Raw genomic sequence first — 25,601 nt, forward strand, 5'->3', positions numbered from 1 at the left:
CTCAAATTCCCCTTGTCCAACAGGAGCATTGAGATGAATGAAGTGGCCATGCCAGTTAAAAATCACCAATGCAGAAAGGCAGGCAGTGCCCAGGGGCTCTCTGTGCGTTCCAGGGGTTTCCAAGCCCTTCACACATTTCAGGATTAGGCCCAAGGTTGCACTTCACAATTTTCCAGTTTGTCTCTTCGGGTAACTCTTGTACCATGAAGATGTAAACAAACATAAAAGTCAAACCCAGAGGCCTGTGTCAGACTCACCATCTGTGCAGCCAGAAATACTGTCTAGCACCTGAGTAAACAGGCCAAACATAAATTCATGGGTATGGAGAGGAACTACTTGGTGTCAGACTATTGGCAGATAAAAGGCAAGAACGTTATTTTAGGCTTCAGATATTTGTGGGGGAAGAAGTGATGAAAGAGGAGGAGGAGGAGGAAAGAAGGATGAATAAATGCACCAGAAAGAAAATGAACCTAAAAGATGTCCCCATGTGTGAACAGAAATGCAAGAGCTCCTCTCAAGGCTCTTGCCGTCAATGGTTTAACCTTTCCCCTGTCCTGCCTCGTGCTCCAGAATCGCTCCAAAGGTGTGGATGGGGACAAGGACACACAAAATACCAAAAGCTATTCCTGTGTTACTTGGGCTAATCACCAGTCACCTGAAATTGCCACACAAAGCCATCAGGTGAAGCGTGCACACTGGAGGAGCTGGACGAGCTTGGATAAAGACCAGGTTACCCAACCCCATCATCCCAATCTCATCATCCCAATCAACCTCAGTGCTGCTGGAGGAGCAGAACCTGCTCTGTCATCTCACCTCCAGCCCAGCTGACCTCCTGTGGCACCAGGAAAAACATGAGGCACCCACCAGCTGATTCCCCTGGCCTGCAGGATTGTGACACTGTGGTACTGATGATCTCAGCTACCAAACAATTCCCAGTCCCGTCAGCTGTGCATGAAAAGGTTTGAAATCTGCTGCAGCAGGAAGGGGGAACAGCTGAGGAGGATAAAGCTGTGCTCTCCCACAGCCCTGCTCGCTGGCAGGCTGCAGACTTCAGGGCAATATTCATCCTGCTCCCAGGAAAAGCCTTCTCATTCCTCCTGGCAGCTCTGGGGAAGCAACAGTAGGTGTCTCCTCCATAAAACACAGCCAGTTCTTCACTGGACTTCCAAAGGCAGAAGGACAATCCAGCTAAGTATCTGCAAACATGCAGAACACCTACTAACTGGCTAATCACAGAATCCCAGAGTGGTTTTGCAGGAAAGGACCTTAAAGCTCATCCTGTTTCAATTCTGACACTTTCCACTGTCCCAGGCTGCTCCAAGCCCCATCCAGCCTGGCCCTGGGCACTTCCAGGGATCCAGGGGCAGCCACAGCTTCTCTGGACACCCTGTGCCAGGGCCTCAGCACACTCACAGGGGGGAATTTCTTAATATCTAATCTGAATTTCTCCTCTTTTAGTCTGAAGCCATTCTCCCTAGCACTGTTTGCCTGTGTAAAAAGTCACTCTCCTTGTTTTTTCTAAGTCCCCTTTAAGCACTGAAAGGTCTCAATGTGATCTCCCCTAATAAACCTAATGGGGAATTTTGGAGTGTTACTGCAAGAAATCCTTGCCAGGAGGTCCATTTCTGTTGAGTTTATTAAGACCCTCCAGAAACCAAAGTCTGCAAGAGCCCTGAGCATCTTCCCCACCAGGACCATAGAATAATGTGAATTAATAGCAAATACATGCTAAAAATATGCAAAGGAAAGCTGCTCCCAGAATTGCTGCTCTTTTAAAAAACACTCTTTGATTTTGGACAATTCCCTAACAGGGTTTTCACTCAGTCTTCATCCCAGGATCAGGCACTGCCACCTCACTCTTGGCAAGCACTGTTCTGGTGCTATTAAAATCTACAGGAGGACAATGTGGGGAGAAAGGGCAGCTCAGGATGAGTAAGAGGAGCATAACCTGCTCCCTGCCAGCATAAACACTGTGTTTATCACAGTACTGATAAAATGAAAGTACAGAAGAAATCAAACAGAACTCCCTCTCTCAGATTTACCCCAATCAAACCCTTCACTTGGAAATAACAATTCTGCATGTCCTTAACCTGACCACAGCCACGTTCAACCAGTTAATTCAGACAGCAGCCTTTCTGATTTGGCTTCTCTAACCCATTTAAAGGCAGTTTCCAGAGGTGCACCTGCATTGCTGCAGCTCAGGCTCTCAGCACTTGCAGGACAAACCCTTATTTCAAAGGTTTACAGCTCTCCTGCAGTGGGGACACTCAAGCTTTCTTCTTTAAGGTTGTGTTATTCTTCACTGTTACATCCCCTTAAAAGCTGGAAAATAAAACTGCGTTCCCTATCGACTTTGCCCTTCTCCAGACAGCAAACATTGTATTTTTGTGGAGTTTTAGTGCACATGTCTCTCTCCTATTTATTTCCTCCTTTTGAGCAGCTACCTGGATCATCATCATCACTTACAAAAGCACCTGCACAAATCTGCAGGAGCCTCAGTGAGGGGATGTGGCATCACTCCATGGAAGGTAACACAAACCTTCATTCACTTCAGCCAAGCATCCCAAAGGGATAACAAAGGGAACAAAGGGATAACGAGCAGGGAAAGCTACACCCAGGACACCACCTGCACAGCTCACACAAAGAAACAAAAGGTATAAAGCAGAGGTCAGGCTTGTACAAGACCTGCACCTGTGCAGGGATCTGAAGACTCAAGATCTGCTCTCCTGGGCACTGCACAGCAGCTCAGTAACAACTAGGGCAGAAAAAGGGATCATTACTACTCCATCTCACAGGGACTGACTGAAGCACAGTGCCCTGACTCCACAGGCATTCCCAGGTTTGCCTGGAGGACTTCAGCCCATCCCTTCCCTAAACCAACAGCTGGGCTCAGGGGATATCTGCGCCCACGAGGAGTCTCCTGGGACACACTGGAGTGACGCACTCAAATCACTGCTATCATTCTGCAAACTTTTCCAGCTTGTGTATGACAGCACAGCCATGGAAAACAACATTCCCTCCCATTTCCTTCTCCCTCCCTCACCTCTGCCCTCCCAGGATGCCCAATCTCACAGGGAGCCCCAACAGCACTGAGAGGTTGTGACATGACAGCTTGGCAGGATGCATCTGGCACAACAAGGATTTGAACCCAAGCTGCTGTGGCCCAATCCAAGCCCAATTTCCCTTGTAGCTCAAGGGCAGTGTCCCAGCCCCTGTGAGGATCACAATACAATTGAGGGCTCTGTAAAAATGACAATGGCAAAGTGTAGAAGGTTGTCCCTCCTGCCCCCTGTGTGGGAGTAAAACTCCCTGTGATAAGGGACCTTGGAAAAATTAAGCTTGCAGAGAGCTCCTCATCCTAGGGAGGATCCTGACTGCTATTTTTACTTGGCAGCTAGAGCACTTATTCAAAATCAGGGTGATATTTCTTGCCAATTTTGAAACCGGGACAAAGTTCCATCTTAACTTCAATACCTCCTTAAATATTAAGCCATTTGTAACATGCTAAAACTGCAACAGATTGTGCCAAAGCTCCAAATTCTAAATTAATACCAACTTCCCACCCACTGCCTTCCCTGGGCAAAATCTTGGAAGGACAGAAGCAGCAAATTAACATTTCAAAGCTGAGCCCCAGCCTTCTCTCAGCTATCTCTGGGTCTCCAGGGCAAACAGGCACTTCCCTTGCTGAGCACTCAGGAATGCAGATGGCCTGTGCTTGCTGTGGCAAAATCCAGATACCAGTATCTCTGATGTACTGGAAGGAGTCAGAATAAATCTGAGAACGTAATATGCTAAAAAAAATTAAATTACAATTTGCAGGCAGGTTAAAGAAGGTAACAGTTTAAAGAAATAAGCTTGCTGAACAGAGGCATTAGATTTACTTTTAAGTGTGAACTACAGGCAAGTCACTCTAAGAGGTTTTGAAACATGAGCAGTGTAATATTAACCACTGACAACACTCAAGTAATGAAAAAACATGTTTTACTTGCAAAAATGACATTTTCTTTCAACTAAGCGCTCCAAAAATAATCCAAATGGATCCAAATTCAAAGACTTGCATATTTGTCTGCTGCCATCCCTGCATTTCAGAAAACCCATACTCCTGATTCCTGGTGAGCCCAGAGAACTCCTGCATTTCATTTTTTGGCTGCATTTATAATACATGGAAATATTCAAATGAACCAAGGAGATTCCTAGGCAATCTCTGCTTTCCATCAACCACAGGCAGCTCCCAAGCCTCACCAAGGATGACACCTCCCCAGCCCTCAGTGCAGTCATTACCTCCCCACTGCCTCTGGAATGCAGTTCCCTATCTCCTGCTCTGCTCTGCCTCTCATTCCTTCTTTTGCATGATGTTCTGTGAGATGTCATTATCATAGAGAGCAGCTGATCAAAGTCCTTTATTTCCAAATTGCAAGTGTGCCCCAAAAATGGTTGTAAGCATTCTCTGTCTGAAGCCTCCATTTTTGCAATCTGAAAACATTCAATTTTAAGATCTGAATTCTGTGAGATCTGCAGTGTGTGGCAAATTCTATCACAATGCCTAAGCTAGAAAAATCCTCTAATGAAAGGAAATGGATTCCCCATCCCTGGAAGTGTCCAAGGTTGGACAGGGCTTGGAGCACCCTGGCACAGTGGAAGGTGTCCCTGCCCCTGGCAGGGGCTGGAACAGGATGAGCTTCAAGGTCCTTCCAACCCAAACCAGCCTGGGATTCTGTGAAATAATTACAAATATACCTACCTAAAAAAGGATCCTGCATGTAACAAGGAACAGCCAGTCCCAAAACCAGTGAGATGCTTTATGTACAAATACTGCCAGGTTATTTGCTGTGATAACTGGTTGCTAATGTAGGAAGCCATTTGGGCATAGAAATATTAATATTAATCAGAGATTAATTAGTTATCTGGGAATACTAAAGCTATTTCTTAGCAACCCTAGAAAGACACGAGTTATGCCTCCAAGGATGGGTAAGAAGACAAGATCTTTGATGACTAAGGATTGTGTAATTTCACCAAGAGTATTTGGAGAACACAAAGACTTTGATACAGAAAATGGAAGTGCTGAGACTCATCTCGAAGAGTTTCCCTCTGATAAACTGTGACAAAACTGAAAGCAGAAACTGAGACAGCAACAGAGAAATTAAAAAACAAACAGTTTGAGCAGATACTGCAGAAAAATCACAGATTTCCCACTTTTGGCAGAAATGTTACATCAGGTCAGTAGAGCCTGACCCCTCCAGACCCCTGGGGCTCACACAGGCAAACCCTGGTGGCCCTGAGCCCTGGTGGCCCTGAGCCCTGCCAAGCATGGACAATGCTCTCCTGAGTGGGAAATACTCAGCACAGGCACCTCTCAGTTCCCAGGGGACATTTCTCCCAGGTGTGGACGGATGCACCACGGACACGCGCGGAGCCAGCAGCGTCACGGCACAGTCACACAGAGCTGCCCGGGCTGCTCTGGACACTGCCAGGGATGGGGGGCAGCCTGTGCCAGGGCCTCATCATCCTCTGAGCAAAGAAATTCTCCTAACATCTAACCTCTGGCACTGGGAGCCATTCCCTGTGTCCTGTCCCTCCATCCCTTGTCCCCAGTCCCTCTTCAGCTCTCCTGGAGCCCCTTCAGGCCCTGCAAGGGGCTCTGAGCTCTTCCTGGAGCTTCTCCTCTCCAGGTGAGCACCCCCAGCTCTCCCAGCCTGTTTATTAACAATTACTTGGTATAATAACATTTCATTAAGAGTATTTATCTCTGCTAACAGGTGAACTGTTTAAGTTACTGCAGAGACTCCCAGTGGACACCAGCCCCACCTGAACAGAGAAAACACCCCTGGCCTCGGCCACAGCGCTCACTGCTGACTTCAGCCAGTTTTAATGTCCTACAGAAAGTGCCTGCACCAGAGCAGAGTTAACAGGGCAGAGGATGTGGATGCCTCTCCCATCCTCCCCTGCCTGATGAGGACAGACCACTCAGCCAGGCAGGGCAAAACCTCCAGGAAATACAAATAATGGGAGGCACCATTCAGCCTTCATCAGCCCTGAGACAGCATAAAGACTTGGCTCATTCTCCTTTTTAATTCTTGGTGATAAAATTACTTGGCTCTGAACACTCCAAAACGCCCTTTTCAGTGCCACACAGGACACTGTCATGTTTTCCTTTGCTGTGCTTCCCATTCATTTGCACAAATCACCTTTTCTTCTTCTCTTAAATTACATTAAAATAAACAATGGAAATATACAAAGGAACCTATATTCTCTAATTGAATAATTAGATGTTATCTTTGAATACATGGCCGAAGTCTGACATCCAATAAATCCAAGACAAAGCTTCAATTAGCCCAGATAATGCCCATGAAGCCAGCATTGCTTTACAAAGATATGTAAATGTCAGCACCTTCATTTTACAGGAGAAAATGAAGTGCTGAGAGCAGACGTGGTCAGATCACATCACATCCAAGAATCCAGACCCCTTTATTCCCAGGCTAATTAGTATCTCTTGTAACATTTACATACTAACAATCATCTCTGCTGTAGCATACATCAAAAGGCAGGAAATATTACCCCCAATCCCTTGGAAAAAGCTGTGATTTGTCTATAAAACAACTGAATGTACATCCACTCTGCTTATTTGCAGTAAAAAGCTGCCCTTCTAACAAAATCACAGAATCATTAAGGTTGGCAAAGTCCTCCAAGATCATCCATGCCCAAACTTTGACTGAACACCATCTTGTCAACCAGACCACTGCACTAAGTGCTATATCCAACCATTAAAATATACCTCTAAAGAGGTAAAGAAATAGAAATGGAGACCTGAAAAGATTTTTTAAAATTAAGAGAACTCTTTCTTGGGGAAAAAAAAAAATCAGTTGAGTTTTAGACAACAACCAAAAAACATTTCAATTATTATCCTTGGCACTCAAAAGTGAAAAAAAAAAAAGTTCAAGATTTTTTAAGTCTTTATCTGCTTTCAACAGACAGAGTTAACTGAGCACAAGGAGCTGCCCCACATTAAAAACAAATTTGGGAGGAAAAGAAAGTGGTTAGTCAGGAGGGATTATAATGGCAGTCTGGTTCATCAAACAAACAGCAAATTCCCCATCCTGCAAAATGCTGGGGAATTCTCCCAGAGGAAGTGCAGGCTCTCTGCTTTCACCCACTGGGGTTGGTGGTGAGAAGCAGCAGCTCCCAGCAGGGAAGGCTCAACCTCTGGAGGCAGCCAAGGTGAGCACAGCCCGTGGATTCCAACGCAGAGCACAGCCAGCAAGGTGCAAATGCACACTCCATTCACCAGTGGGCTTGGAGAGACTCGCAAAAATAACTTCACCAAAAAAATCCCTCCTCCATGGAACTCTCAGAGCTCACAGCTCCTATTTCCCAATAACAAACTGTCAGTGCCTTCTGTTGTGGGTTGCAAAAATAAAAAGCTCAGAGCTGCAGGGACTGCATCCTGCCAGGAGTCCCAGCCTGGCACATTGGGTTACACAGGAAAAGCCTCTGAGGGCCTTGGACCTGTGTCTGGGGTTTGAGGAATGTGCAATTAAATCAGCTGCTCCTAAAAGTGGCAGAAGGGTGGAGGCTGACAATAATAAACTCATTTGAAAGCAGTGTCTTCCCCCCAGCTCTACCAGATACCAAATTAGAAACAGTTCTGGCAGCATTTTGTCTGCTGTTTGTGAGGCAAAAGGGAAGAGACTTGCTACAATTCAGCTGACAGGTTTTTGCATTTATCCCAGGTTCAACCACGGGCAAGTCTGTGGTGTGGGGAACATCCCTGCACTGGCTTCAGCTGACAGGAAACGAAAGGCCCAAGCAAGCATGGTGCTGAAGGCTCTTCATTCACAAAAACTCTTATTTCTCCATAAAAATATCTCCTTTGGACTGATAAGACTCTCAGACAAACTATCATAAGCAGCTGCTGTTGGCAGCCATCAGAGAATCGGTGTTGACCTTTCCTGGACCAGAATTCTCACCACAGCGAGCAAGATGAGAGAGCACATCTGCACAACCACTGGAGTCACAGAACCAGGGAATATCCTGAGCTGGATATTATCCAGTCCAGCTCCTGGCCCTGCACAGGACAGCCCCAACAATTCCACCCTGTGCCTGACAGCATCAGCCAAATAATTCTCGAACTCTGGCAGGCTGGAGCCCCCCAGTCCCAACCAGCTGCCATCGTGGAGATACTGAAACTCAAATACACAACATTTTAGCAGGAATTTCCTCTTCACTCCCACACTACATGCCCTACTTTAGGCTTTTAAACCAGTGTGGCTACACAAAACTGAACTTTTCCAGAGCAAACACAGCTTCACACAATGATGCTTCCCCTCTGCATAATGCTGATTATCAAAGCAGGCCAGGCAGGCACAGCAGATCCTGACGGATGCCTCGGGGAGAGAAATTAACCCAAAATTCAGACAAGAGAACCTCTGTCGTATTACACAGCCTGAGGATACAGACTCATGACTTCACTAAATAGTCTGTAGGAAAAGTCTATCTCCTACAAACCATCACCCCATGTTAATCAGGCTTCTGCAGAGCATCTCTGCTCAGCACCCAATTTCATGTGACAAACTGGGAGCTTATCACAGCAGCCATCACACAATGCAGTTTGATAGGAAAAGCTCAGAGCCTGCTTCCAGCTGGCATGACCTTTTCCAGCATTTTTATAGATTCTTGCATATATTTACTAGCAAACACAAGGGCAACAGGATAATGAGAGCTACTGATAATACCATGACCAACAAGTCTGATCCTGTATCAAAAATTACATGTGAAGATCAACAGGACCAAAGCTTTGAGCTTGAACACTTGGCTGGTGGCAGAATGGAAAAAGCTCAGGAATAGGAGGAAAAAGTAGAAGAGACAATTCAGAGTGAAAGGAGGTGATACAAGGAAAAACTGACCAAAAATATGGCTGGGTGAGCCTGGAGAGGTTCACAGAAGACACTTCAATTTATGAGAGCAGAAAGGCAATTCCAAGATGAACCCACAGGTGAGACAAGGGAGGCACATGGATATCCAATGGGAGTGCATTCCTCAGCTGTCCAGTGCTGCAGGGAAGTGGAGTCAATGACCCTGAGTGCTCCACACACCAGCTAATAGCAGGGGACCCTCCCTATTCTAATGCTGGATTATGCAAAGGACCATCCAGAACTGCCAAGTCAGGGCTTTGCATTATCACTGCACAGCCCAGCAGAGCCACTGAGATAAGGCATTAGTCTGGGCAGCAGAACTCATTAACCCTTCTCTCATTAACCCTTCTCTCATTAACCCTTCTTCTCTCATTAACCCTGCTCCCTGCTCAGTGCCCACCACGCTGGGCACCAGATGACAGAGCAGCCTTCTGCTGTCCCTGTGCTCCCAGGAAATGACAGGAATTCCAGCCCTCCTCCATCCCCAGCGCCTCTGGCACAGCCAGATCTCCTCAGAGATGAAGTGCTGCAGTGAAGTCACTGCCCTGAGCTAGAGATCAGCCTGGAGATCCCTTTTGAGGTGACACTCAGCTCCCAGGACACCTTTGTGCTCCACAGGAGGCAGCTTTAACAGGTTACATTGGACATGAAGCAGAGGGAATTCCCATGAACTCATTCCCACAAGGAACCAAGGAAACACTACAGGACCCCACTCCAAAGAGAAGAACTCTTGTAAACTCACACCACTTGCACAGACTATCAAATTCAGGGCACATTTCCAGCCCTGCCTGACCTAACCACCCCTTTCTGAAGAAAACAAGATGCTCTAATATTTGTTTTCCAAGTTGACTGCAGCAAAAAGAACCGCCATGACCTGAAGTGAGACCCCAAATCAAATATTTCCAGCCTGAAAAAGTTTGCTGCACTCTTAAAATGTTTACCACAATAAATCTGGAAGGTTCCTGGTAGGCCATGCAAGAAAGTCTGACTTCAGAAAGGGTGACTGTGACAATGCAGCTCTTCAAAGTGGGCTGTAAACTTGTAAGTAAATATACATTCCTGAGGAATAGCCACACTCAACTTGCACAATAATATTTCAAATACTTCAGAAGAGTAGATGAGTTGCTGTGGTCCTGCTCTCCAGAGCGACAAGGACAGGAAAACAGCAACCTGAAGTGCAGGATCTTGCAAAGAGCTCTCCATGCAGAGAACCACAAAAACACAGAATTTAATCCCCAATCCAGGCTGGATTAAAACAACTAATATCTGTTCAAGAAAGCTCCTTATCCTACAAAGATTCTGCAGAAACAGCATTCCCAGCAACACCAACTGATTTGCAACACAGAAATCCCCAAAATTAGTGGCTTTTGCATGGAATGTTGTCCTTGGTGTTATCAGAGCCGCTTACATCAGCAACCTGTCAGCACTCCTCCCAAATGGTAAAATGAGTATGGACAGCAGCCTGAGCAAGCCCTGCTGCAGGCATGACTTACAGAGGTGTGATGAGAGACGCTGCCTCCGATGTTGAGGTTCTTGAGGAGCTGTGGGGAGCCTCCATACTGCCCCGAGATCTGCTTCCTGACCTCGGCTGCCACGGTCCTGCAACAACACAGGGACAGGGTTATCTCTGAGAGGGGATGGATCACACACACCTGCCTGTGCTGCTGGAATGAAACCAGGCACTGCTCGCTGCCACCAGGGTGTCACTGCCCGCCGGGAACAGATCCTGCATAATAAATTCCCAGGAATCACAAAGCTCTCACAAGGCTGCAGATACGTATTTTTAACAGCAATTAGAGGGGTTTTTTTCTTCCCTTTTTGTGAACTGCTCTTCTGTGCACATCTGTGGCAATAAAATGCACGTGACCCTGAGCACAAATTAACTTGTTCCCAGCAGGCTCTTCCAAGGAAAGCTCTTCTCCAGAGTTCTCCTCTCCCTTCAGCAGTTCCTGGTCACACAGCTGCTTCTGTACTCTGCAGTTTCATCCCTCGGCCTATTTTTGGGGTTTGCAGTCACAGCCAGACAAAGGACCAGGAAACAAATGACTGGGTCAGAACAAAAAGGTGCTTCCCTTCCCATGTAGGAAAGGTAAAGGTGACAAGCAGAGGAAACACTGGCACAGAGCCCTGTGTCTCTGCCACAGAGGAATTCCAACACTGGGTAATTTTCTCACCAGGCATGGAAAGCACAGAGCAGCCCCTCCATGCCTGGAGGGTGAAAGCTGTGACCCTCCACAGTTTTTAATTTTGGCTAAAGAGCCACATTGTCTCTGGTAAGGCTGAAAACACAACAGGCAGGTAAAGCCACCTGGAGGGGGAAGGAAGAGCACAACAGAGAGGGAAATGCTGATGGCCAGGGGCTGTCTAAACAAAGAGCCACAGGTCCAGCCCTACCACAGCCATCCCCAGCTCTCCATCCTGTATCCCAGCAGGAAGCTGCAGCTCCTCTCAGCAGGGATAGCCAAGCCTCTGAAATGTGTGGAAATGGTCTTGTTCCAAAAGCAAACCAAAACCCAGATTTCTTCCCCAAAAAAAGTTGTGTAGCTGAAAAGCTGCTGAGTACCCCTGGCCTACAGCATCTCACCAACACAAACGCTCCTCTCCAGGAGTCAACACCCAATTTATTAGGGACAAACCCACCCCAAGTGCCATCCACCACATCACAGCACTGCTGGCAGCTCTGGCTCCCAGAGCAAATTCCCAGCTCCAAGGAGACACTAACCAGCCCATAAGGCAGATGAAGAGGCTGCAAGAACAGGGATGATTTTTTTTCTGCTGTGTCAGTGATCTTTGAGCATCCTCATGGCTAAGAGACTCCTCATCTCAGCAGGGGGACTGTGCTGTTTATCAGCACAGCACACAAAGCTGCTAAAATCCTGTCAAGGAGATGGTTAAACCTGTCCTGAGCTAAACCTGGACGTCAGGATGGGCTCCTGAATCCCAAATCCTGGCTTTGGGATTGCTGGTGGGAGGAATGAAGGCAGCTGGAGGCAACTGCTGTCAGTGGAAGAGAAGGAAACTAAGAGGGAACTGGCTGGGACAATTGAGGCTACCATGGAGAGCAGATGTTTCCTCAGGCCAGAGGATGGATGTAAGATTAGCTAGAGGAAGCATTATTTTGTCTTTTTGAAAAAGTAGACTGCAGGAGGGAAAAAAAATAAAGTTTTATGTATTCTGGCTGCAAGAAGTAATTTCCTTCATGTTTGCCTTTATCCACAGGAGCTGATGTTTTCACTTCTGGAGGGTGGCTTCTGTCCTGCTGGGGACAGGGAACATCCAGGAGAAGCCACGTCCCTGCTCCCACCACGTGTGCACGCACATTCACACGCGACAGCAAACCACGCGTGCTGCTGGCTTTTGCTGGGAAATTTGGAATGGATTAAAATGGCTGCTTGGCATGGAAAACACACCATGGAGCTGTGGCTGAGGATGGAAAAGCTCATCCCCAGGATGCAGACGGGCTCTGCTTCAAACCAGGCTCTCACTCAGTGTGTTTTGTGTCACTCCTGATGAGGCACAGAGAGAGCCCTGGCATGAAAGCTCAAGAGCCCAGCACAATGCAGGAAGAACTAAAAACCCTTCCCCATTTTCAAGAGGCACTTGTTTCCAGGTGGAAAGTACAGCCAGAGGAGAGAACTTGTCCTCAGCTGTGGAAGCACAGCCGTGCCTGGCTCCGCCTGAATCCGTGGATCCTCAGGAACCCAAGGCATCTCCGTGGTCCAGCAGGAATGTGGTGCCACAAAAGAGATCAGCCCTGCTGCTGCACCATTAATAACCTCACTGGATTTTGAAAATTCCCCCAAAGCAGGACAACAGCAAGTCAGAACTGAACCTTCACTGGGTTTCACCAAGAAACCAGCATTACTCTCAAGTCTGAAGCACTCCTGCCTCTCCAGCTTTCACAAGCACCCACCAAAACTCTTCCCATGTGAAGTAAAAGGATACTGTCTAAACCTCAGAATCCCCAAGTGGAGTGTGCTCAGGAATTATTTATCCCAAGCCTGCAGCCCAACCCACAGCTCAGGCTGTCTCCTTTCTGTATCACTGCATGCACAGAGGTTTTGGACACCACTTCCCCACCAGAACGCATCGTGCCTCTGACACTCAGAAACCATCTCCTAATGTTGTAACCTGACCTCCAGATGTATTTATGGGTAATCTACACTCCTTTGGGTTTGTGGCAGCATGATCAGGTTCAAGAGTCCTCTCCCACTCCTTTCTACCTGCCAGGGGTCCCCTTCCAGCCTTTGGGCTCCCTTGGTCATCCAATGGCTTTTCTAGAGTTGTTCCAGTTGGGAATCAGACCTTTCAGCAGATGTGCTTCATCCTGATCACTGACTCCAGAGAAGGAGTAGAACCTTTGGAGAACCAAATGAGTATTTCCACACTGAGAAAATATCTCAGCTGACTTATTTTAGGGCTGCTTCCTCACTGTTTCCTCCCAGAGGTTCCCAGTTTCCCTAAAACAAATAGCACCTGGTCTAGTGAAGGTGTCCCTGACCACAGAATGACCTTTAAGGTCCCTTCCAACACAAACCATTCCATCACTCTGTGGAGACACTTGCCTTCTCCTCCTCCATTCCCAGAGGCTGTTTGTCCATGGCAAACTGCTCACGACCAGCAGTTCATGCTGCACTATAACCCTGAGCACTATTTCTAACCCAAATCAATGCTGGTGTTACACCAAACCCCAGCAAGAAAAGACAAATAAATATTCTCCAAATGTAAAAAAAAAAAAAAAAAAAAAAGAAAAAATTAATTTGGTAGAGCTGAAGAGCCATTAAAGCTTTGATAATTAAAAGGACAAATAAAAAATTGTCTCTAATAACTTATCTAATATTCAACACATAACCTGGGAACCTCAGACAAACATTCCAGTTAATTATAGCCCACAGCCTCATGAATGTCTGTTTAAAGTACATCTTCCCCAGTCACTTCCTTTCTGACCTTCTTCACTGGTTAATTATTGTGTGTGTATGTGGTTCACACAGAAAAAGAAAAAAAGAAAAAAAAACCACAAAGAAGAGGGAAAAAAATTCCTCTTGAAACTGGCTCCTGAAGCAAAACAAAACTGGTCATTCTCAAAGTACTCTGAGCTGTAAATAACAAAATGAAACCATTTGTTTGCACTCCCAGGGTTCTTTACTACACACAAAAATCATTTCTGTTTCTATGTGCCCTGCCTGGTCAAACCCAAAAACTGTTCCTTTTTATTTTTATTTTTTTTAACAATTTTTTAGCTTAAGCAGCGAACTGGAAATATTAGTTCTTCTTTTTGCCTTCCCCAAAAAAAGACTCCCCAAGATCTCCCTGGTGATGCCAAGCAAGGTTAGGAACTCCCCTGTCTCCCAGCAAAGGTGGGTCAGGGACAGCCTGGGGCAATGTGAGGAAGTCTCCCTTTTCCAGGGCCCTCTCCACTGGGAAAGGGCAAGGCAAATTGGTTCTCCCCATCCTGCTAATTACAGAAGTGCTCCTCCTGCCTGTTCCTCAGCCTGGGCGTCACATGCAGGGACTGCACACCCAGGGAGCCTCTGAGAAAGGCAGCCTGGCACAGCAAGGCATCTGCGGCCCCAGCAGAGCTGCTGCTTCTGCCTCAGAGAGAGAAAACTGCATTTCCACACCATTCACTTTTTCAAGTGAAAGCATCACCCTCTGTTCAGCCAGCACGGGCCGGAGGCATCCATCCTCCTGACTCACTGTGCTTGGATGTGGATCCCAAAAGCCCAGTGGCACTGGCTGTGTGTGTCACCTGGCCCTCTGTCCCCAGCTGGGCTGTCCTGCCTGCAGCCCCATCCAGGTGTGAGTCAACATCCAGGGAAGCTCTGATGGATGAGGGAACCTGCTCCAGGGATGCAGGGAGAGCTCTGGCCTGGAGCCACCCAGCCAGTTCCTTCCTCCTAAACCCCAGGTCCTGTTTCCTTCTGAGTGAACTCCTTCCCCTCGGAGTGAAATGGGTTTGATTTACAGCTGAGGAAATGCCCAGCTTGATCCTGACCGCTGCAGGGTGTTGTGCGGGTTCTTAAATTAACACAGACGAGCAACAACATGTTCCCTTTTTCCTCACCATTGATTAAAAGAGAAAACATCACACAACGCTGCCTGTGGTGCTCTTCTGATAATATTTGATTATTGAGGCTGAAACATCACCCCTGGGCTGCAGTGGAGGGATGAGCTCCCAGGACATCACCACAGGACTGGATCCTGCAGGACAGCAAAGTCACACCTCAAGCTAAAAACACCCAACCAAAGAAGGAAGCCTTGGCCAGAGAAGCAGCTCTGCAGCAGAGCCCTGGAGATGAAGTTTTGGCCCTGCCTTCTCCCTTGCTTTAAGCAGTCAGGGATTTTCTTGGGTTTTGACTCCCACGTGAGACATCCACAGAGGCCGAATGGGGACAGCCAGCGGGACTTTTGGAGAGAACGGGAAAGGGATGCTCTGAAATTCCTGGTAAAAATCCTTTCAGTTATCTGTGACAGTGTTTTGACAACGCAAATCTGGATGTGGGAAGAGAATAAACTGTGATGAATATTCTGCTGTGACCACGTTTCTGGCCCAATTTGGTGCTCCTGGGAGCCAGTGACAGCTCTGCTCTTGGTTTCAGTGGGTGCAGGTTTCACACCATCCCTCTTTACCCTGGGGCTGGGCAAAGGAGGCTGTCAACCCCCCTGACACAGCATTCAGGGAGTGTAAAAGGACTCTAAATGAACATAAATGCAAATTTAGCCTTCCCAAGTCCCCTTTTACAGCACCCCATCAGTGTAAAGGGAGCTGCAGCAGAAATAAGATGCTCTGAACGTAGTGAACACAAGTGTCTTCCCCTCAATTCAAATCCATAAAGACAAGCTGTGATTACTCCAGGAATCCCATATAATGTAAGAGGCCTGGATGAGGGGGAATTCCCAAGTCACTCAATGTCTGGGAGCAGGATCAGCCCCCACTGAAGATGCCCCAAGACAGCAGCACCTCATGGGGTTCCTGTTCACATGGAAGCACCTGGGAAGGGGCTGGAGCCACAAGGTAAAAACTGTTTTCTCTGCACTCCACTGACAGCTGGGCACAGGAAAACTGAAAAATCTAAGCAAAAGAATACAGAGAAGTTGTAAAAATCACACCGTGGGGTTTGTGTGAGGCTGACACTGTAAAACAGAGGGCAGGGCAGCTGTGCTGTTCCAAGTCACAGGGATCCTCTCCCACTGTGGGAGCAGGAAAGGAGGATCAAAACTCTTTCCAAGCAAAGGCACATCCATGGTGATGGTCTGACCAAAGGAGCAGCTCTGAATTCCCCAGATAACCCAGCCTCAGGATGGTCCAAGAGCACTGACAAGGCACTGAGTCAGGGGCTCACATGAAAGCCTACATGAGTTTACCCCTGTAATGTTTCTGCTGTGTGAGGTTTAAAGGGGGAGCTTTTCTTTCTCTTTTTTGAACTCTAAAAAGCCTGCACACCTTTTCCTCTGCCTCAGGAAACACAGGAGTGCTGGGATACAACAAGCTCCAGTTACTGGGACATCCAGGAACTCAGAAGTGACCCTTTTGATGGGGAGGTTTCCCCATCCTATTTCTTTGCCAAGCAGCCCCAAATCCAAAAAAAGTACTGGGATAACACAACTGGGAATGTGCACCAGGCACAGGTGGCACTGAAGTTCCTCTGCTCTCACATACAGAGATGGAAGCAACAGTCTCTGTGCTGCTACAGAAGCATCAGGATGCTGCAGAAGGATGGGATCCACCACAGCTTAATAAAACATTTCCAACCAATATATTTTCAATTAAAAATTAGCAATTTCAGGCAAGATCTTGGAAATTATTAACCCATTTTAGTATGTTTAACTCAGGAGTTTCTTCTGATGGAGTCAAGAAGAATTAGTAAGCACCTGTGACGGCCAAATTCTAGTTTAAACCCATCCTGCAAAAACTCAGCAGGACTTAATCATGAAGATACCTTGTAACATAGTCTTTAAAAGGTATTTTAAACCTGCTGGGGCAATTACTGATAGCCTCTGCCCAATATTCAAAGATTTGGATGCAATGACCATGCAGGGCATGGCACCAGCATTCTGATCATGCCCTTGAGGTGGCTGAAGAAATCACAGCAGGTAAATCTGAGCCGTGGGACACATCCCTGGGCTTTCCAAGAAATACTCAGCCCATCCCACGTTTGTTTTTCTACCTCTGCTGTAACAACCAATTTAGAAACTTGCAGCTGGACTAAAGGAATCTGTCTGGGTGGATCTGAATGACATCCATTTGAAGCACACAGGCAAAGCAAGAGCAGTATGGCTATTTCCTGTGAATAAGACAAATGCTAAGTCTACCTCGATGAGTCAGCCAAACCGGAGGGCAGAGTGTGAAAATTCGAGGGATCTATTCTTCTTGAAACAATGGAACTGGGGAAGGGTTTCCAGCAGCCACCAGCACAGCTCTGGGACTCCTGTGCACTGCTTGCTCCAATCTCTCACCCCCTGAAACAGCAACATTCCCAGCAGCAGCAGGAGAAGGGTAACTGCCCAGCCTGGGCATCCCCAGGTGCAACACTCTGCTCACAAGCTTTTGCCTGGATGTGCAGGCCACAAACCAGGAATGTGAGATTTCTCAAAACATGACACTACAGCACGGGAAACCCCACAGAAAACACAACAATCTTACAAGTGTAAAGGAAAGTCGGAGATGCAACAGCCCTGACCTCACTGCAAAGCACCCGGGTCCTTCTACAGGCACAGGTGAACCCAACCTGTTTAAAAACAGCATCTGCCCACAAACACACTGAGAAATACACGGAGTGGGTCAGGTTAGCCCAAAAGGTGCACAGAGATGGCACAGCTGTGCTACAACCCAATGGATCAGGCAGGAATGCTGAGCACCACAGTGGTCACCCCAGGGCCATCTTATTTAACTTCCTGCCAGAGCTGTACAACTCTGACACTCTGACTTCCAGTGCTTGTGGCTCATGTGACTATTTCTATGACTACAATCAAGAAGCAGGAAAAACGGTCTGGCAGCAAATCCATCCCTCCCCGTTCCTTGACCTGTCACATTAACCCCTGGTTGGTGCACGTGAAAACGTGCAGAGAACCTGAAGAGCAGCGTTTTCACCTGTTTCCAGATCATGAGCGGGGTGGGACTGATGACTCTCCTCTACCTCCTACCCAGCCTTTTCCTTTGACCTCCTTTTTCTTTGTCCATGACCCTTCTCCATCACAGCTTCTCTAGCTGCAACCGCTTGTACCTACAGCTTCTCACTCAGTGCCATGAAAATGAGACTCCTTTTGCTATTGTCCACAGCCTCCTGAACAGCTCTGGCAGAACTGATGGTTCTCGCTTTCACTCCACTGCTGGTTACAGGCAGGAGAGGTACCACGGTCACCAAAGGCTACCTGGTCAGACCTGCAAACAGAAAGACTGTTCCCACCTGGAACCACATGCCTAACTCGCAGTGTAAATCACCAGAAACCTGCTGCTGACAGGTAAATTTCTATAAATACTCCTCTTTCAAAAATAACCAAACTTTGAGAAACCCAAGGATGCTCAGCACGGCGATCCTCACGTAGCCCCGCGCGTCCAAGGAGCGGTGCCACGGCGAAGCAGCCGTGCTCACACACAAAAGGAAGGCGCTGGAAAGGAGCTCTCTCGCTCTCTCTCCATTTTCCAGCCGGCGGGAGGTCGGCGCTCCCCTCCCAGGTGCGGGGCCAGGGCAGCGCCGGGAGGCGGCCGGGGCAGGGCCGGCTCGGGCAGGAAAGCGCCGTGCCGCCCATTGTGCGGCCGGAGGGGCTGCACAAAGCGCCCGGCCGGCCTTTGTTCGCGGGAGCGGAATTCCACGGCTCTTTTCCTCCTCTTTCTCCCTCCCCCGCTCCCCCGCGGGAGCTCCCTCAGGGGAGCGGCCCCGCGCTCGGCGGCCGCCGCGCCCGCTCCGGGCCCTTTGAGGCGGCCCGGGGGAGCCGCAGCCCCGCGGCCGCTCCGGGCGGACCCTGCCCGGCGCCCCCGGAGGCCGGCAGGGCGCGGGCACCCGCGGGCCGCGCCGGGCCCGCTCGTCCCCGGGGCGCGGCAGCGGCGGGGCCCCCGCGGGCGGGCCCGCCCGCCCCCCCACCCCGCGCCGCCGCCGCCGCCGGCCCGGCCGCCCCCGGTACCTGCTGATCTTCTGGGCGAAGGCGCGGCGCTCGGCCATGGCCGCGCTGCGGGCTCCGCGCTGCCGGCCCGGGCCGCGCTCGGCCGCCGTAATGCTCCGCCGAGCCGCGCACTTGAGCGGCGCAGCTCCCACCCCCGGCGCTCGCCGCCTCCTCCCCCTTCCTGCCGGGGGGCCGCTCCTCGCAGATATACGGCGGGGAGTGACCGCGGGCGGCCCGCTCCTGTCCCCGTCCCTGCCCCTGTCCCTAGCTTCTGTCCCCATCCCTGTCCCCATCCTCTCTCCCCATCCCTGTCCCTAGCTTCTGTCCTCATCCTCTCTCCCTATCCTCTCTCCCCATCCCTGTACCCATCCCCGTCCTCTGTCCCCATCCCTGTCCCAGTTCCCCTCCCCAGGGTCGTGACCCCCACCGGGCTCGGGCTCCCAGCCCGAGTGTGTCTAGACCCCTTGCAGTGCTGCTTTATTCCCAAGTGAACACAGAGCGATTGCGGCTGTTCTTAGCACTGATGGGGATCCACCGGTGGCTTGGGGAAAAGGCTCCTCAGCATCGCTCCCCAGCCCTCAGTCCAAAGCTGCTGCCAGGCCAACACTTGGGAGCACCAGAATCCCAGGATCACTGAGGTTGGAAAAGCCCTCCAGGAGCATTGACTCCAAGCTGTGCCCGATCCCCACCTTGTCGCCACTGAGAGCACTGAGTGCCACCTCCAGTCCTTCCTTGGACACCTCCAGGAGTGAGGACTCCAAAGTTCCTTGGGCAGCCCCTGCCAATGTCTTATCACCCTTTCCATGAAGAAATTCACCTGATGTCCAACCTAAAACCCCCGGTGCAGCTTAAGACCTTGCTGGGTGTCACAGGTCTGCAGAGCATGGCCAGATCCTTTGGCCAAACAAAATTCCCAGTCAATCCTGCCCCGTATCATCCCATCTTTTCCTACAAAAAGGCTAAAAGTTGTCCTTAACGATGTTTCAGAAGATGGTTGGAAGACTGTACCATCCACCTTCCCATCCAAACATGCCTAACTACCAGTGTCTGCAACCATGCCATGGTTTGGGGTCATGCTAATGGGAAGAGGAGGTAGAAGGTGGGGAGTTATTGAAAAAAACCTGATTGTTTTGTGACTTCAAAAAAAGATTGAGCCCAGGACATGATCTAGCAGATAACTCCTGTTACCTGACATATGCTGTACATTAATCCAAACCAGGACACTATTAATAGTCACCCAGGAAGTGTCCAAAAGCAGGAGAGTTAATTCCCCCCACTCCATCTGTTTGCATGGTGTGAACGTTTCCATCGAGGACACCAATCCTTCGCCTTGCAGGAGCTGCTGATTTCCAGCTGTGTGTAATTCCTCTGCTGTTTGTGTGTGTTTACACAGGCAGTGCCCCAAAACCTGCAAATATCTCCGTGTGTGAGTGATCCCAGTGGATTTAATGCAGCCACCAAGTGAATCTTCTGCGGGTGAGGCTGTGCCCAGCGACACAAAGGTGCTGTCATGTGTCACACACGTGCACACACACAAAGATCCTGGGAAGCAAAGACCTATTGTAGGCACTGAGAAAGGGATGTTCTTCTCCAAGGGGGAGGGGAGGAAATATCCCACAAATGCCTGCCAAGACAAAAGACTTTTGCTCTGGAGTTGCTGCCTGAGTGTGGAATTGCACACCAGAGAAGGCCCTCACACAGGGATAAGAGATTTACCTCTTCATATCCATAGAAATTGTGGCTGCCCATCTCTGGAAGCGCTCAAAGCCAGGTTGGACAGGGCTTGGAGCACCCTGGCACAGTGGAAGGCATCCCTGCCCATGGCAGGGGGTGGAACTGGATGAGCTTTCAGGTCTCTTCCAACCCAAACCAGTCTGGAATTCTATGAGCAAATTCTCACAGCTGAGTGTGTTGCTCACAAGAACAGAACAAAGCACCAGGGACCACCAGCAATGTTTCCTCTTCCTTCCTTTTTTCTTTCCAAAATGGCACCACCCTGGAATGCAGGAGGGAAAAATATTCCTGCCTAACCCAAACTCTGAGACCAAAACTGGGAATCCTGCAGTTCTGAAAGGGAAGCTCTTCCTGCTGCCAGAGGGTGCAAAGAGCAGCCCAGCCCCAGCAGCCACGGAGTATCCAAGGTCCACTGGAGACCTTTGGGATTTTAGGTTTCATTTTCTCCTCCTGTCAGTCATTACCACAGAGAAAGGACTTTGGTTATGTTTTGGGCACTATTTACGAGTTTTGATGTTGCATTTGCTATTCCTTGGCTTTTTCTGTAGCTGAGAGCTGGGCCAGAGGAGCTCCAGCCATCCCACGAGGATATAAAATGGATCTCTATCAAATACAGATATTTTATGTTCTCACATCAGGATGGCATTGCTTTGCAGAGAAATAGGTTTTCTCCATACAGTTGGGTTACATATGAGCAAAACCCCTCAATTAATAGTCAACACCCAGTGAATTTCAGAAAAACACAGATTTCTCATTACTTTTCAGATAGTGACCAGCAAAAGTCTACAAAGTCTGTGAGTTAAAATAGTAAGAGATCACTAACATTGGTAGAAATGTACATGTGACCTTGCAAAAACTCCAAGAGCTTCTGCAGATTGACCCTTTTGCAGTGACTGCAGCATTAACCAAGAGAAGTCAAGGGAAAAGTGAAGAAATAAGAGGAAAAAAAATTTGCAGTCTTTGACCATTATGAATTCAATAACGTCAAATACAAGAATTCATGGTAACAACATGGAGGGGATTGATGTGGTGGTTTGAGGGTGATATTTTGGGTACTAAGGTGAGTGTTGCCTCTTAACAGGCACAGTCACAATTCTTCTGCCTCTTGTTTTGTCATCTTGGAAGTGAATTAACTGAAGAAAATGCTTAGTCTGAAGAAACAAACTCAAGCTTTGCAAAGAGGAGAATGTGACCACCAGAGAAACCTGTTACATGGAATTACAGTCTGCAATAAAAATACTTCTTTAGGAACTAGCAGATCCCTCTGATTTAGAAACAACTGTTGTGTGGCAAGTTTTCCTGAAAAAAGAAGATGGAATCATTTTCTTCTAAAATAGAGGGAAATTGTATGTGATTCATGACGTACTTGGAGTGTTAAACTGTTTATTTTGCACAAAGTTTTTTGTGCCCATGTATTGTCCTCAAGGGTGTCTGATATCTCAGAGTGAGGGTGAAGACAAATCAAGAGTGGAGGGGCTGTGTACATGCAGTTAATACCTCCAGACAGCCTAAGCTGATTTAAATTAATGCTTGAATAGAGGCTACATATTCCTAATAACCAAATTAATACCTGGAACTTTACCAGCATTACGAGGATACTCAATAGTTACTCCTCTTTAACACACTGTAATTTCTCACCACGTTTTAGGAAGCAAAGAAGGAACCTGGCTTGTTCCACACTGGATTCCAACAGAACACATCAGCCTTGGGGAAACATCACTGCCTCCAAAAAGGAGTCCATAGCCTGGATACAGGACTCTCTCTTCTCACACTGAAAGGGGGAGAATGAAGCAGCATTTTAATCCATTCACCAGGGTACCTGTCCATTAACCACCTGCACCCTTCAAAACATGTGACTAAAATGTGGGGTTTTTCTATAATTGAGAATGACTTTTACTGGGGTATAATCAAATTTGGTAAGTGCACCCTACCAACACAGATATAACTCCTTGAGCCTGCTAGAAATAATCTTATAAGATTAGGTGCTGCACAGGAAAAATCCCTTTGGATCACAGCCAGAAAACATTTGGACAAAAGTGAACTGATCCTTGCCTTGCCTGTTAGCAGATTATTTACTGAGCCCACGGCTTCCTTGTTTTTCTGACGTAAACTTCCTCAGGGCAGACGCAGGGAAAACATTTTCCACGGAAAGCGTGTCCAGCGTAATTCCATAAACAAAGTAGTAAACAGGGACTGCAAATGCAGAGAGACACCTCCTGGCAGCTGCGGGAACGAGGAGCACTCGGGAAGGGCCAAATCTCTGCCTCTCTTGGCAAGTGTTCCAATATAAGGAGCTACGCGTGTGTGTGACATAAAGTGCACAGATGTGATCTCCTCTGGACAGCTCTGGCAAGAGAGAACACGCTGCTGTTCTCAGTCTGCACAGTACCCAGATTCTGCTGGATTGATGAGAAACCAGGAGATTTAAATTCCTGCAGCCTCCACCACATCCCTCACATCCCTGTTCTTTCCTTCAGACTCACAGAACTGTACCAGCCTTTCCAGAGCCTTCTTCACACGGTGGTATTTGATGGCAGCTTCACTTCTGCTTTACTGTCTCCTGGCAGATTTCTTTTTTTCTTCACTTCAAAAGGTGGGTTCAAGAAATCAAATCTTCCCAGAGAAGAACTCAAAGTCTTCCCAACTGAGCTTCCATTAATTCCTGCTCATGTTTATCATTTCTGTTGTTTGTTTCTACCCCAAGCACAGCTCTCAGCCTTTCCCAGTCCAACACTCTGTAATTGGCATTAATGTGTTTTATTTCCTCTTGCATAACTAGGATCTTACATTAAGGGTAGCCTGGGCACAGACTCTTCCAAGTATCCTACTGAAGCTTCCTCTTCCTCACCCTAATCCTGGGATAGAGAAAGGAAATCTGGATTTGGAGGGACTCAGTACAAGCAGAAGTTTGCTGCCTAATTTGGGGGAGAAAACCATGTCAGAGCAATCCAGCTCCAGCTGCCCCTTCCACCCTCACTGCTGCTTGGAAGGATGCACAAATTCACACAGTCTGAATTCCTATGGTTTCCCCTTTTCCTGTTCCAAAGTCTCTTTTTACCTGAGCAGCTACTCCCACAAAAACTGGAGCTATTTCACATCTCTGAGGCTTTGCAAACTTGAATGGTTTCAAAACTTTCCAGAGGGAAACAGATCACAGATAGCTTACTTCCCTAGGAAATCAAACTAAAAATAAACAAGGAAAAATTCCCTTCTCTCCAGCTACTTGACCCAAGGTCTGCTCTCTTCAGACAACAATGTTTGGGAAAGCACATTTGCCCAAATGTTTAATGAGCTTTTCTAAATATATTGCAGATTACTGATGGAGGAACAGTGGCAGGAACAGGAACAGAAGCTTTATTCCCCACTGCCCAGCGTTCTCTTACTATTCTGCAGTGTTTGGAGGATAAATATTGTGTATCTCCATAAATCAGAGTATCTCCTCTAATTTTTAATCTTGCCATTGCCACTTGGTGTTACCCACCTTGTTTATCTATAAATAAATTAAAAAAAAAAAAGCAGCAGAGACAAATTATATTTTCCAGGAACACAGATTTTAAAAATCTCCTTACATTCAAATGGAGCTCAGAGATGGTTTTATGCCATTAAAATGCTGAAAGTATGAACTCTGTGACATCTTTTGTAAGTTTGTTGGGCTCAGCTCTCTCCCACTCCCTCTGCAAACACTTGCTACAAAAATAGGAACTGGTGGATGGGAAAAAACTCTCTCTTTTAAAGACAATTATTTACAGTTGCCCGAGTGACTATTTGGCAATCAAAGCTTTGTTTTGTTGGAAAAAAAGCAGAAAATAAGTATCTTCCCTCTCATAACCTGTCTGCCCAGGGGATTTACAGTGTATATCCAGGTGGCACCTTGTGTGATCTATCAATTCAGGGTATGGTTAGTAAATTTGAGAGCAGGAAGGTGCAGGAGGGGAACAACCATTTCCTTTGAGCAGGTAGATAATTCTTTGTACAACATTTAGGCAGCCAAGCCCTGTCAGCTCCTCAGCTCTCCACCTTCCAGCCCCTACAGAGACAGACAAGCACATCCATCTCTGTCTCGGGGAATAAAAGCAAAGATAAAAATTTAAACAACTATAATTCCTAAACCAGATCATGAAATTCTGGAAGCAGCAGGCCTCTTTTAACTGCACTGTCGTGGGGCCACAGTTTCATGAGTTTATGCAAACAGCAACAAGGTTTTTATTTTTAAATCTTTCTTTTTCTTTATCTTGGGAGCAAAGGGCAAGCAGGGAGCTGAAAGGCAGGGTAGGATTAGAAAGGTGATCTGCTACATCCCCACTTCAAGCCAACAGCAGGCTTTTGGAACAAGATGCATCTGCACATTAAAACGTACAATCCTCTTTAATGATCAACCCTCCTACGTGAAATATATCCATGAGGCTGCAGAAAAAAAAAAAACAAAAAACAAGAAATACACAAAGCATCTATTGCTGGCATTTGCACTGCAGCTAAATTTTAGATCATGTGCTGATTATAAAAAATTAAACTCAGCCTGATCATCTCTGACCAGCAGAAGGCAGTAAAATCACAAAATGTAAAAAAACCCCACATTACTTTGCTTCATGAACCCAAAATTGGGCTGGTGAGTACCAGGAAAAGCAGGAATACCACCCTTCTTAGGATGCTGAGCACTAATGCCAGTTCCAGACAGTTGAGAAATTCAACTCAATCCTCCACAAATCCTACACTTTTTTTTTTAAGCCCTCGGCTCCCAATACAGCCAATGAGTATTTTTAAGCAGCTTAAGACAAACAGATTAATGAAGAACCTACTTTACAAAACACTTTTAAGAAACCCTAAAAAAACCCTCAGGAGAGTGAGAGGAGATGCAGT

General features: G+C 47.6%; 1 protein-coding gene across 14 annotated transcripts in view; it reads right to left on the reverse strand.

Annotated features, from left to right (window-relative positions):
- DOCK7 (dedicator of cytokinesis 7) overlaps positions 1 to 19,112 on the reverse strand; it is a 91,952-nt gene extending 72,840 nt beyond the window's left edge. For 13 of the 14 annotated variants that reach the window (XR_015773354.1, XM_014250743.2, XM_014250742.2 and 10 more), the window contains exons 1-2: positions 19,032 to 19,112; positions 10,403 to 10,508 (exon numbers count right to left, since the gene is read on the reverse strand). Coding sequence is in view for 13 of the 14 variants with exons in the window: in XM_014250743.2 (XP_014106218.1) it covers positions 10,403 to 10,508; positions 19,032 to 19,069 (144 nt within the window). In the remaining variant the exon portion in view is untranslated. Of the gene's footprint in view, positions 1 to 10,402; positions 10,509 to 18,137; positions 18,184 to 19,031 lie in introns of those variants that run through there. The other variant, XM_088060551.1, reaches the window with a different exon arrangement.
- Positions 19,113 to 25,601: the final 6,489 nt, after the last annotated feature.

This window comes from Pseudopodoces humilis, chromosome 10 (genome assembly GCF_049639895.1).
Source record: "Pseudopodoces humilis isolate 2021_Gansu_Grassland_sample_001 chromosome 10, ASM4963989v1, whole genome shotgun sequence".
Lineage (NCBI taxonomy): Eukaryota > Metazoa > Chordata > Aves > Passeriformes > Paridae > Pseudopodoces > Pseudopodoces humilis.